Source organism: Penicillium alfredii (genome assembly GCF_028826965.1).
Source record: "Penicillium alfredii strain IBT 34128 chromosome Unknown utg000011l_segment0_segment0, whole genome shotgun sequence".
Taxonomy (NCBI): Eukaryota; Fungi; Ascomycota; class Eurotiomycetes; order Eurotiales; family Aspergillaceae; genus Penicillium; species Penicillium alfredii.
Genome location: NW_026622708.1, coordinates 2,954,759 through 2,967,374, shown reverse-complemented (window position 1 = coordinate 2,967,374; position 12,616 = coordinate 2,954,759). Strand labels below are relative to the sequence as shown.

General features: G+C 51.3%; 6 protein-coding genes across 6 annotated transcripts; 3 read left to right on the top strand and 3 right to left on the bottom strand.

Annotated features, from left to right (window-relative positions):
* Positions 1 to 417: 417 nt before the first annotated feature.
* NUU61_009525 (zinc-binding alcohol dehydrogenase family protein) lies at positions 418 to 1,570 on the top strand (the record flags this gene model as incomplete). Its single annotated transcript, XM_056660050.1, has 2 exons — positions 418 to 971; positions 1,042 to 1,570. 2 exons carry the CDS (start codon positions 418 to 420, stop codon positions 1,568 to 1,570), a joined length of 1,083 nt encoding a protein of 360 aa, XP_056508343.1.
* Positions 1,571 to 1,831: 261 nt separating this feature from the next.
* On the bottom strand, positions 1,832 to 2,566 carry NUU61_009524 (uncharacterized protein; the record flags this gene model as incomplete). The annotated part of the gene is made up of 2 exons (XM_056660049.1): positions 1,832 to 2,344; positions 2,513 to 2,566. The coding sequence occupies 2 exons, from the start codon at positions 2,564 to 2,566 to the stop codon at positions 1,832 to 1,834; spliced, it is 567 nt and encodes a 188-aa protein (XP_056508342.1).
* A 628-nt stretch (positions 2,567 to 3,194) lies between these two features.
* Positions 3,195 to 4,867, bottom strand: NUU61_009523 (Zn(II)2Cys6 transcription factor domain-containing protein; the record flags this gene model as incomplete). Its single annotated transcript, XM_056660048.1, has 2 exons — positions 3,195 to 4,313; positions 4,373 to 4,867. The coding sequence occupies 2 exons, from the start codon at positions 4,865 to 4,867 to the stop codon at positions 3,195 to 3,197; spliced, it is 1,614 nt and encodes a 537-aa protein (XP_056508341.1).
* A 1,263-nt stretch (positions 4,868 to 6,130) lies between these two features.
* Positions 6,131 to 7,908, bottom strand: NUU61_009522 (cytochrome P450; the record flags this gene model as incomplete). The annotated part of the gene is made up of 5 exons (XM_056660047.1): positions 6,131 to 6,293; positions 6,346 to 6,509; positions 6,567 to 6,651; positions 6,717 to 6,742; positions 6,814 to 7,908. 5 exons carry the CDS (start codon positions 7,906 to 7,908, stop codon positions 6,131 to 6,133), a joined length of 1,533 nt encoding a protein of 510 aa, XP_056508340.1.
* A 1,509-nt stretch (positions 7,909 to 9,417) lies between these two features.
* NUU61_009521 (uncharacterized protein) lies at positions 9,418 to 10,088 on the top strand (the record flags this gene model as incomplete). The annotated part of the gene is made up of 2 exons (XM_056660046.1): positions 9,418 to 9,608; positions 9,680 to 10,088. The coding sequence occupies 2 exons, from the start codon at positions 9,418 to 9,420 to the stop codon at positions 10,086 to 10,088; spliced, it is 600 nt and encodes a 199-aa protein (XP_056508339.1).
* A 720-nt stretch (positions 10,089 to 10,808) lies between these two features.
* On the top strand, positions 10,809 to 12,536 carry NUU61_009520 (uncharacterized protein; the record flags this gene model as incomplete). Its single annotated transcript, XM_056660045.1, has 2 exons — positions 10,809 to 10,962; positions 11,038 to 12,536. 2 exons carry the CDS (start codon positions 10,809 to 10,811, stop codon positions 12,534 to 12,536), a joined length of 1,653 nt encoding a protein of 550 aa, XP_056508338.1.
* Positions 12,537 to 12,616: the final 80 nt, after the last annotated feature.

Sequence of the window (12,616 nt, the reverse complement as noted above, 5' to 3'; positions counted from 1 at the left end):
CATGGACCGGCTCACACTTTCCTATTCCTCGGTCCGAGGTAGGCAAAGTTAATCACTGTCCTGAAACAAGGCGTGGGTGGTTAAAACCACGATAGTGAGGCTATCCCAGTCTGTCTGCTGCCGCCATGCTCGAGTCGTTTCGAATTGAACGACATTGGAATTTCGTCTGTGCAGCACCAAGATCTAATCCGTATCCATCACCCATAATCAGCGCTATATGTGGTATTTCCTAGGCCGACAGATATTTCACGATGGGCTGGGCCGTATTCAGCATGGTTTTTTCTGTTGTCTCTTGGAAAATCTCTGCGGTCTTTGGATCTATAAAACTCATCGCAAGGGGTTCTACGCCTGCTTTCAACACCAACAACTCCTTTTCTTTTACCTGCAAAGTGTTATTTGCTCTTCAACACCTTTAAAATGGCTGAATGCAATCTCCCACCGACATTGACCGCCATCGTTCAGCATGAAGGCGGCATTCTTCGAGTCACTCCTGGGCTGTCGCTCCCGGAGCTTGCACCCCACCACATCCTGGTGCAAACGGCCGCCGTGGGCCTGAATCCCTGTGATTTCAAAATGCCTCTTCGATTTCCCACTCCCGGACTGTGGGATGGCTGCGACTTTGCCGGTAAAGTCGTCGCCTTGGGCAGCGCAGCCGCCGCAGAGGCCCGCTTTCGCCTCGGAGATCGCGTCTTCGGTGCTGTTCAAGGCTCCAATCAGTCTGACCCAGTTTCTGGCGCATACTCTGAGTACGTCCGTACCGAATCGGATTTTGCGTTCCATATCCCAGAGGATATGCCATTTACCACCGCGCCCGCCATTTCGGGCACAGCTATCGCAACGCTCGGGGTTGCTCTCTTTTGGTCTCTGAAACTCCCTGGAACATTTGAGGAGCCCGCGACCAAATCAGAGGATGTGCTAATCTACGGCGGTAGCAGCACGCTGGGGCTTCTTGCCATTCAGATGGTGAAAATGTCAGTGCCACCTTCTACATGCAGGACTTTTCTTCTAGCTTGTCTTTGGCAAGTACTTACTCTCGCGCAGCTGTGGTCACCGAGTTGTCACGACGTGCTCGCCTCACAACTTTGAATTGGTTCGATCTTATGGAGCCGATCTCGTCTTTGACTATAGCTCGCCCACGTGTGCTGAAGACATTCGCGCAGCCACCAAAAATGCCCTACGATATGTGCTGGATCCGTTTGGGGAGGCAAAAACCCTGCGACTGTGCCAGGCGGCCGTAGGCCGCACTGGCGGATGGTATTGCGCGCTGGAACAATACCAGGAAAATTTCTGCTCGCGGAAGACGGTGAAGCATGAGCTGGTAATGGGAGGGGCTATCTCCGGCCGCGGCGTCGAGCTTCCTGAACCCTATGGAATCCCCCCTAGGCCGGAAATTGGCGTATGGGCTCGTCCGTGGTACCGCACCATCCAGCGCTTGATAGATGAAGGGCGGCTGAAACCCTGTCCTCGGGAAATTCTCTCGGGGGGCTTTGAGGGCATTCTCAAGGGCTTGGAAGTGCTCCGAAACGGAAAAGTCTCAGGAAAGAAGCTCATTGTCCCACTAGAGAGCTAGAACAAGGAGAACCGATGGGACCGATGTTGAACTTTGCAGCTTTTATTTGTAGACTTCTTATTCTTCTCTCTCGTTTTGTCAGGATATGATCCGATTCCTGTGATATCTACTATCTTTCACTTTCCCCTCGATATGTCACTCATCTTTCAAGAAATGTTATTCCTTTTGTCCTGGCGTATCCATTTTGGCTGCGTACTTCTCGTTCAGCTGAGCTTCCATCACTGCCATACACAGTTCCTGGAGCCTCACGGCCTATCTTGTCTATTTCTGAAAATCATACACCATCCGGGCAATCACTGTCGCACCGGCTTTTGTCGTTGTGACGTTGCGAGTGAAATACCTCTTTCCATCCACAATCTCAAACCCCCACATCACCCGGCCCTGCCATCCCTTGGATGTATTGTGGGCCACTTCATCAATCACAGTCTTCGATGGGCTTCCCTCACCCAGTCTCTGGGCAAGAGTCTCATCTGGCACTTCGTCGGCATTGACATACCGCAGCTGCATGCTCACGTCGCCAAAGATAGGAAGCGAAAAGTCATGGGGTTTTCCATCGACCGGGTAAGATCCAATACTGTCAAAGCCTCCGGGATGCACAGTCTGTTTTATGTGAAGAGTCGCGAACGGCCCCTTTGCATCATGAGACTCGCCGTTCCCATTCGTAATTTCATTTACGTTTTCCTCGCTGGTTTCTGGAAGAGATGTGGTCTGCGTGATCTCCATCGACAGAGACGCATATCGCAAGACTTTGCGGACCACCCATGGGACACCTTGCTAGCTTCACTATTAGTGTGTGGGTGCATGTATGTGGATACTACCTAGGTATCCACCCAAGGAAACAGGCTTACCAAGGCAAAGATTTTGTCTGGGTCATCGGAAAGCTTCCTGTTCTGGCATTCAAGTCAGGTTAGACGTAGAGATAATCATCGGCAACCAACTCACAAACGTCCAGGTGCCCACCAAGTCGGTGGTGTCCTTGTGATCTGGTGCAGCCATGGCGGATTTGAGATCCTTTAGACTTTGAAGGCGATGAGAATGAAGAACGTGGCTGGCTCAGTTTATCGAATTCTCTAGGTCATCCAAGCATTTTAAGGAGTAGGTTGTGGGTTGACTGAAGACGGCTTGCAGCATGAGTTCAGCTCGGGCTCGGACTCGGCGTCGGAGTATGCGGGCGTAGTCCATTTGGCATTTAGAAATTTGAGGGCTGTTTCAGTTCTCCATGGATAGACTAGATAGGACAGGCTATCACAAGCGGCATGATGTGCGAGAACCATAGCTAAATCAAACGCCACCAACTACTGCAGTTTCAGTCACTATGAAGATATATCCCTTAGGTTCCAATGCAATGAGTTTATGGAGCTCCAATTTAAAGATGATTCACAAGTGCCGGTTTTTGCCTCACGGACTCAGACAACAAATGCCATTATGTTTCGGCAATCTTTCCGTACAGCTGAGTTTTGAACCAAAGTGTCGAAAATAGTGATAACCTTTGATCGTCGTAGATCGAAAGCGAACTGAGTTCAAGCAGGTTCATATTAAGATCATCACATACAGGGCGAAGGACTTTTGAAAGAAAGGAAAAATTGGAAGGTGTGGAAAGAATGGCAATAATCATGGCAAATCATCAAATACTAACAGGATCCTTCACCAGTTGGCGCAGGCATTTGATCGTCTCTCTCAGTGACATCTCACATTCGATTTGTTCCTGGGATGATACTAAGTCTCGGAGAGAGGCGAAGACACCAGTCTCAAAAATAGAACCCCCTGGGCTGGATTCCTCGCCTTCTTGTTCTCGGACCGAGCTGTAAGGGACACTCAAGGCTCGCTCGACTTTACCAAGTATGCTCGAGCTGAGTTCAATCAACACTTGGACTTGCACTCTGTAATTCTCCTCCATATGAAATTGACCGAATTGTAAACTCGGTAGTAGGAGAAAAGCGGCGGCGTCCGCGGGGGGCACGATGAGGAATAGTTGATACAGACGGGCAAACACAGCGCGATGGAGGCGAATTAGATAGCAATAGGTCGTTAGAATAGTGAGAGAGGTCATGATATCACATTTCAAATTGGACGTGGCAACCTGATCCGGTGAAGCGGCTAATGCGGTTTGATACCCCGAATCATGCGACGATGTAGTGGTGGCCCCCTCATCCAGAGTGCTCTCGGCGACATCCGTAGATAAGGTGACATTGTCAGGCATGCTGGAATCTTTTTGATTTGGTTCCGGCACAAGTATGGGCTCCATCGGCTCACTGGGTGGGCCAACCGTACCTTGGAGAATTTCGAGGAACCGAGAGGAATGGTTGAGCATGCGAAAGATGGGAAGATCCATTTTGCCCGTACACGAGTTGGTTTGATCTGGTAATATAGATGACGGTGCCAGCATCATAGAGTCCGCCTCCATGAGGTGCAAATCATCCATGAGATCCAAGTTCAACTTGAGAAGGCATTTGCAGGGGTCCTGGCGTGTGTCGCAAGGCCCACCCAGCGTCAGGAGATTGGGCGGGTCATCTCTGGGGTGCCATCCGGAAATGTTTTCCCAAGAAGGATCCCCATGGCTATCTGTGAGACTCAGAGCCTCTGTCCCGGTGTAGCTAGGAGGCTCGTTCTGGGGGAAGGCGGAAATTTCCATGCCATTTACATTCCTGGCATCCAGTGGGCCATCGATGCCCGGAGTCGAAGAACAGGATGTATACTCTTCATGCCGGTAGGCTGGCCCCGGTAGATAATAATCCGGAAAAGGCTGTTCTCGTATAGGGTTAGTGGCGGGATCCCGAAGTAAAATGATTGGGAGCGACTGACCAACTGAAATGGATCTGCAATCCAGGGAAGTGACTGATCAGCCCATGGCTCTAGTGCGAACGACGAGCCCCCGTCGAGTGCCATTGGCGGAATCGTTTCTTCGGTCGGAGGAAGATTCTCTATGCCAAGATAGGGCAGGGCAGTAGCTTCTAACCAACGATCCGGCGGCTGCGATTCATGCCTCCGTGGCGCCACCACCGGCAATGTTCGCTTGATGACTTTGGGGCCGGAGGACTTATGGAGAACGGACATGGACAACCGTTCGCTATCCAGTCCTCGGCCCTCACGGCCCCTCGGCAGGGGATGAGAGGCATGACTTGACGGGAGGAAGACCGGTACTGGTTGGTTCACACTCGTCGTACACATCACTTGGGCCTTGAGACACCGCTCGCAAGACATGCCATTCACATGGTCTCGTTCACAGCGTAGTTTGAAGCCACGGCATCGATCACATGCGGATCGTCGCGAATGGCGGTAGTTGAGGGTTGGGTGCATCATGGAGGTTCACAAGCTTCTGAGAATCATGCGGAGATATGATCGTCCGTCAAGAAGATCGAGAACAGCACTTGGAGGGGAACCATATGTACCACACCCCCGGGACAATGCAATTGTATAGACATGCGTGCTTGACAGGTCCGTGGGCTGAAGACGCCGTCTGATTTCCAAAATGCAGGCCACCACTACACTCGACCAGACCCCCGGCTCCAGGAGTGGCCAGACAGGTTGCGAATGAGTGCCCAAGAGATCGGGACCCAAGAGCGGAGAGATTCCAGGGCTCTGTGGCCACTGAACTTTTCATCGTGGCGTTTCGAAAATAGACATGCATTGACCAGAGCCCTGGTCATGCAAGTCACATGCGGCGTTTCGTTTCCAACCCATGGAAGCTGCTGTCCCACCAGATTGCATATGTGCAGACAGGGCCCAAGGTGCAAACCCCCGGCCCGGAGTGCAGGACTCAAATCAAGCAGGTTGCACAAGCGGACACGATGGCGACAACGAGGCTAGTTCGGGGGAGAGAGAGACTTGTCTGGTTCTCCATTTGCTCGGATCAAGGAAGGGCTGTGAAGGGCTGGGGAAATACCAAGGCAAAGAGAGAATTGGTATGGAGAGCATTATCCCCGGTGGCCATCGTCCCCACAGACCCAAGCCAAGTCAGGGATCCGAGTCTCCCACTGATCGGCGCGTGGCTAGGATCGACGGTGCAGAGAAGGGGGGAGGGGACCATTGTGTTGGGAAAAGAGCAGGGGGGGACTTTCATTGCAGGTCACGGGCAAATGATTGGATTTGCTGATTTGATTTATATTTGATATTTGATATTATGATTATTACTACTATGATTATTACTACTATGATTATTACTACTATGATTATTACTACTACTATTCATATCTTCTATTTGATTATCCACACCGACACTTTCCACCAGGCAACGGGTTATCGCCCCCCCCCCCCCCCCCCGGTGGATAGCGGATTGGGCCAGTTGGTGACAGCTTGGTCCCAGGCAAAAGATGAGGATGTGTTACATTAATAAGAAAAATAATCATCATCATCATCCAGACTCGACCTATGTACATTTCATCTCCACTTCCCGTGGACTTGAAAATCCATCGGGCCAAGTGCGCGTGGCAACATCTACAGTTCACCAGACCACTAGGCCTTTCCAGTGGGGCGGAGGATCAGGAATACAGTAATCAGCAATCAGCACATATACCTGAGGGCGGGATCCTTCGCGCTGTAAGACGTACGAGCCATGTCCAATCATTCCTGGATCATGACCCGGACGCCTTGGCTCTCTTTCCGAGGATGGCCATTAAACATATCGCGCACAATGCGGACATCGTCCTCGGTGGTTTCGTACAGTTTCATGTCGAACTCCCGGAAGATGGTGGCAATGGCCATGAGGATCTCAGCCCGTGCGAGACTGCAATCAAAGTTAGCGAGAAGTAACGAGCGCCCCGAGGGGGCTAACGTACGGAATGCCAATGCATTGTCGGGAACCCTTGGTAAAAGCCACCAAGTATTTCTCCAGGTGCTTTCGCTGCTCCATATCCATCCAGCGTTCGGGGATAAAACTCTGCGAGTCGGGGAAAATCGACTCGTTATGATGCATGAAATAACTCGTCATGCCGACGGGGGTCTGGATGGTCATGGTCAGCATAGAAGCAAAGACAGTGGGTTCATTGGAAGCGCTTACTCCGGGTGGAATTGCCCAGTCTTTATATTTCATGACTTGGTTGGGCGAGCTGCGCTGGAGACGGGTAGCGACGGCGTTGGTAATTCTGTTCATGGGTCAGAAATGCAAATTCGAAAATGGCCCAGTCACTGCGATGCAATTAATTCATACCGGAGACCTTCAAGAAGAATAGACGTCTATTGAGGTTAGCTGCGTGGCCAAAAGAAAAGAAAAGAAAAGTTTCAAGGCACTAAAAGGGACAGCATACCAGGTACGGCATGGACTCGTAGTCGACCAAGGATGCGGTGCGGTTAGGATCCATTCTTTCCAGCTCCTCGCGCAGCTTCTGGAGTTTTTCGGGATTGTTCAGGAGGTGAAAGGTAATGGTCGACAAGTTCTTTGCGGTCGTCTCGCCGCCGGCCGAAATGACGGTAAACACTTCCTGACTCAGGCGACTGGCCTGCTTCTCTTCCGGGGGCAGTTGGCTGTCCAGCAGAGCATGGAACAAAGTACCCTTGGGCACCGTCACCTTGGACTTGGAGTTGGGGTCACTGCTCGCGGCCTGGCTATCAATCACAGACTGAGCCAGCGCCAGGCTTTCTTGTTTCTGCTCAATGACGGGACCAATGTCCGGGTTGATGCACTTGACAAGCCACGGGGGCAGCAGCTCGAACAGGCTGATGAGCCAGCGAAACTGTTTGAATTTGACGCCCACCAAAACAATCGCATGAATGGTTGTCGACCAGTGTGGACTAAACTCGGGGTCGTCGAGATAGTGGAACGATTCACCCATGGTGTACTCGGCGACGACATCGGTGGTAAAACTGTTGAAGGCATGATATACATGCAACGGCGTGTGTCGGTCGCGGAATGCCGCCATCCCTTTGCACAACTTGTCGACCAGGCGCCGGATCATCGGCTCCAGCTGCCGGATGCGCTGTTGGGAGAAGAATGGGTTCATCGGCTGGCGCAGCATTCGATGGCGACGATGATCGAGCGCACCAAAGCTTGATCCTGCATTGCCAAACATCCCGACCAGATGCAGGGATTTATTGCGGGGGGAGTCGCGCGAGTATAGCACGTCATAGTACTCTGGGTCGTCGATATGGAGCTCGTACGGGCTGATGCGCACGATGGGGCCATATTTGCGATGCATCTCGGCGATGCGGAACGTATATTGGCCTTCCAGAAAGGAATCATAATAGAACTCATACCACATGGTCAGCGCGGCCAACTTGGGTCCGGGAAAATGAGCGATCGGGGACAGCCACAGCCGGTCGATCGCCAACCACAGCACATAGGCTGCTATGGTCACGCCGAGGGCTGGCAGGGGGTGCGCCACAACAACATGCCACCACGCCATGTTCGGCGGTTTTTTTTTTCAAGACTGCACTAAAAGGACCAGGGTGATAATTTCGGTGCAGAAATGAAAAGCAGTCACGACCGAAGTGGTGGGAAAGGGGGGGAATGACCAGGTTTATAATTTCACCCGTACCAGTCAGGCCCCGCATAGCATCAAAAAGAGGGTGGACCACGACCCCATTGCGTTGTTACCCGAGTCATTGGAGAATCCACAGTGTCGGGAATTGCAATGCATGTCCTTGGGACCTTCGATGGAAGCGGAAGGTCAAGGGGGGTGAGTCGAGAACCACTGGGGCTTCGTGCATTAGTAGAGCACCGTCGGCCTATCGCGGCACTGCCGGGTCAGCAGGAGCTGGATGATAGCGTCGAGAGCTCCTATGATCGGCTCTTCTGGGTCCATAGGAGCGGCCCGGATTTTAGATGCCCACAATTGCCAGTTTGTATGGAGTGCACGGCCGTCAAGTGGAGAGGGGACCAAGCGTTGACAGTCTTGACACGATGAAGTCCGCCCCCTTTTTTCGGGGCGAAAGGGTGTTTCGGTTTCTCTTTTGGAGAGAGCGTGTGAGAGTGAGAGAAAGGGGAAAACCGAGAGGTTACACGGTGTGGAACAAAACCATGGAGAGAGAGAGAGAGAGAGAGAATGTAGGGGTTCATACCCAGACTCGTGGGCCCCGACATGTTGGATCGCGAGGTCTGCAGCGCCTATCACACACGAGGTGGAGTGGTATCGACGAAGTTCATAACTAAATTCACTAGTGGAGATGCTCCGTTCCCATTAAATGGTCGAAATCCTGGCTTGTTTTATTTTGTTTTGTTTTTATACCGTTTTATAGCCACTTGATATACTTTTTTTTTTCTCTTTTTTTCCCAGCGTATGTGGTATATCTTGTTTCCTCGAATATCCACGTTCTGTGTTTTTAATAGTAAGTTAATCTGTCTTTTCTTTTCCTCTGTACAACGGTGTTGGATAAGAGATCCGTGGTGGCTGGGAGATCGACTGTCCACCTGGCTTTAGTAGAGTGCGCTGTCAATAAGATGAAATTAATGTAATACATAGTAAACAACTATCGTAGAAATTAATCAAAATTAATCTATACGTATCGGGGCAGCAACCTGGATAGCTCTGTATGTCGACCTCCATTCTATATCTTTTATTCTCTCTGGACATCCCTTGACATTTCACACGTAGTACCTACCATTTGATGAGCTAGTTTTGGATTTAGCTTATTGATCGCTCTTTAGTATAATTTCGATTTGTTGCACTAGGAATTCGGGGGCACTTTGCGACCCTGATCAACCGCATCTCCCTAGCGATAGTGACACTCATCGATGTCAAGACGTTAAAAACTACAGACCAAAGCGTGTAATTTGTATTAGTAGTAGTAGTAGCAGTAGTATCATCATTTTATGTTGTTTCTCTTCATAAACATCAGCCGAGGGCCGAAAGGCGGGGAATCTGGTGGATTGTTATTTATTCGAGACCAACCAGCCCCAACAACTGCAACACACCATGAATTTCGATCTACCGGCTGAGCTCCAGTCGCACCTGGATTCAATCGATGTTTTCATCACTGCAACAATCTTACCCCTGCAGAATGCCCCTGATAACACCCGCTTTTTCGATCATCGCCGCGAGCATACTCGTACCGACTGGGAGCAACAGGGGAACCCGTGCGCGGAGTGGGAACGACTATTGAGTCGGTCGAAATTCTGAGTCCTGTGAAAAGATCAAGCAAGTGAGACTCTGACGCATGACAGCCCAGGCCCGCAAGCTCGCGGATGACGCAGGGCTTTATCGCTTTGCCCTTCCCAAGGTCTACGGGAGGCCAAGGACACCCAGAAACCAATGTGTGGATGTCCGCCATTCGCTATCATTTGTCGTCGCATCCGGTATATGGCGGTGGTCTTGGTCTGGCCAACGACTTGCAGAATGAGCACAGCATCGTGGGAAATTTCCCAGATATCATGACGATTCACCATTTTGGCAATGAGCAGCAGCGACAGACCCTCATCCCTGCCCGGCTTCGAGGGGAGTTCCGAACGACCTTCGGGTTAACCGAGCCTGACCACGGAAGTGATGCGACCTTCATGTCGACCGCGGCCCGTCGCGACCGTGGAGGCTTTGCGATCACGGGGACCAAGAAGTGGCAGATAACCAGGCCATCCAATTTCCTATTGTAGAACTAGTGACCCGGGTGGAGATGCTGCGACTGCTGATCTTGAAGACAAGTTGGGAGATGGATCGCATTGTGGCCGAGTGTCGCACAGAATCCCAGCAACCCTGGGTGGAAATCGAACAGCGCCTCAGCGATCGAGTAGCCATGTGTAATTTCTGGGCCAACCGTCTTTGCTGTCAAGCAGCGGACCGAGCCATTCAGGTATGTGCGCTGGATATAGAGTCCCCACGATCACCACCTGACTAGATAGATCCACGGCGGCGATGGATATTCCCGCCACTATCCTTTTGAACATATCTATCGCCATTTTCGACGCTACCGGATCACTGAGGGCGCAGAGGAAATCCAGATGCGCAAAATTGCGGGCTATCTCTTTGGCTTTGCCGGACCCCAGAAGAAAGGGATGCCAATGCGAGGTACAGCCAAAATATAATCAAAATGCTGCCCTGGTGTTTTGTAGCCATCGGCTTGCCGATTCTCGCCAGTACGGGCTTTTCCACGGATTCTTTCCGAGTGGTGCGATTTACCTAATAAGAATTGTCTCCACGGCTCGAGGTGGAATTTTGTGGAGACTTGATGCGTTTTGGCGGCGAAAACGGAACTTGGCATGGAAAAGAAAATTCCTGTCTTGCCTGTCTTGTTAGCAGAGTTGTTCGCGATCTCAATCTACCCGGGGCATTTCACTCCAAGTATCGATCGGAAACTGACGCCGCGGTGGCCCAACATGGCCTCTCACGATGCCTCCGCGGTGCAGCCGGACATCAAAAATGCTCTACACACCAAGCAGGCCGATATCGAGCAGGGCCATGTTCCGGAGTCTAACCCGGGCGAGCTGAAGAGGAAGCTCAAAAGCCGGCATCTCCAAATGATTGCAATCGGTATGTGGTGACCGAGTTCTCGGATCTATACACGAGTGGGCTAACAACTCACCCCAGGCGGCACTATTGGCACAGGTAAGGTGTCAAAGCGAAAGCAGAACACGTCAAACCTAACCTGGCCAGGATTATTTATTTCTAGCGGCACCGCCATTGCATACTCTGGTCCCGCCGGCGCGTTGATCGCCTACATTTTCGTCGGAACCATCGTCTATTCGGTCATGAGCTCCCTGGGTGAAGTCGCAACTTACATTCCGATTCCCGGTGCATTCACCTCGTACGCGGCACGACTGATCGACCCCAGTCTTGGATTCTCTATGGGTTGGATCTACTGGTTCAATTGGGCCTCGACGTTTGCCGTCGAGCTAACTGCCACGGGAACCATCATTCAATACTGGGATCCAACTTTGAATATTGCGATTTTCATCGGCGTGTTTTGGGTGCTGATCACCGCATTGAACTTCCTACCTGTGAACTTCTACGGCGAATTGGAGTTCTGGTTCTCAACCATCAAAGTGGCTACCGTCATTGGGTTCATGATCTTTGCTATCTGCGTGGACTGTGGAGTGGGACGGCAAGGGTACCTTGGTTTTCAAAACTGGAAACAGCCGGGGGCTTTTGCTACACACATCATCGATGATCCCCCATCTGTCGGTAAGTTTATTGGTTTCTGGACAGTGCTGATTCAGGCCGGGTTCTCCTATCAAGGCACCGAGCTGGTTGGTGTGGCAGCTGGCGAGACCGAGAATCCACAAAAGACCGTTCCATCAGCTATCCGCAAGACCTTCATTCGCATTCTTCTGTTTTTCGTCTTGACCATCTTCTTTATTGGACTGGTGGTGCCCTCGGACCACGATCATCTCGCCACGGCCACCACGAATGCATCCTCCTCTCCTATGGTCATCGCGGCGAAGTTGGCGGGGGTCAAGGTACTTCCAAGCTTGATCAATGCCGTGCTGTTGACTGTGGTATTATCTGCAGCCAATTCAAATGTCTATAGTGGCAGTCGGGTCTTGACGGGGCTCGCGCATGAGGGCTTCGCGCCGCCATGTTTTGCCTGGGTGACGCAACAAGGCGTTCCGTACGTCAGTGTTTCATTCACTGCTGCCTTTGGTTTGCTGGGATTCATGAATGTCTCCAATCAAGCAGGGCAAGTATTCAATTGGCTGGTCAATCTGTCGAGTGTGGCAGGATTCGTAACGTGGTCTTCTATCAACGCATGCCATATTGCTTTTATGCGTGCACTGGCAGCACGAGGCATTTCCCGTGATACACTCCCTTACAAAGCCATCTTGCAACCATATCTAGCATGGTATGGTCTGTTTTTCAATGTCCTCATTGCTCTGACCCAAGGATTTGGGTCCTTCATCCCGCATTTCCGCGCCTCGGACTTTTTCGTGGCCTACATCTGCCCCATCGTCTTCGTTGTTCTCTATGTTACACACAAAGTTATTGTTCGACCACAATTTGTTCGGGCCTCGGAGGCCGATATCGACACCGGTCGACTTCACTATGAAAAAGACGTGACGCCTCCAAAGTCGTGGTATTGGAGAGTCTGGGGCTGGGTAACGAAATAGTGATTCCCTTAATCGGGCACAATGCATGGAAAGTGATTTTGATTCCATTCCCTCGACTATGGCCGACCAAGGCACATAGC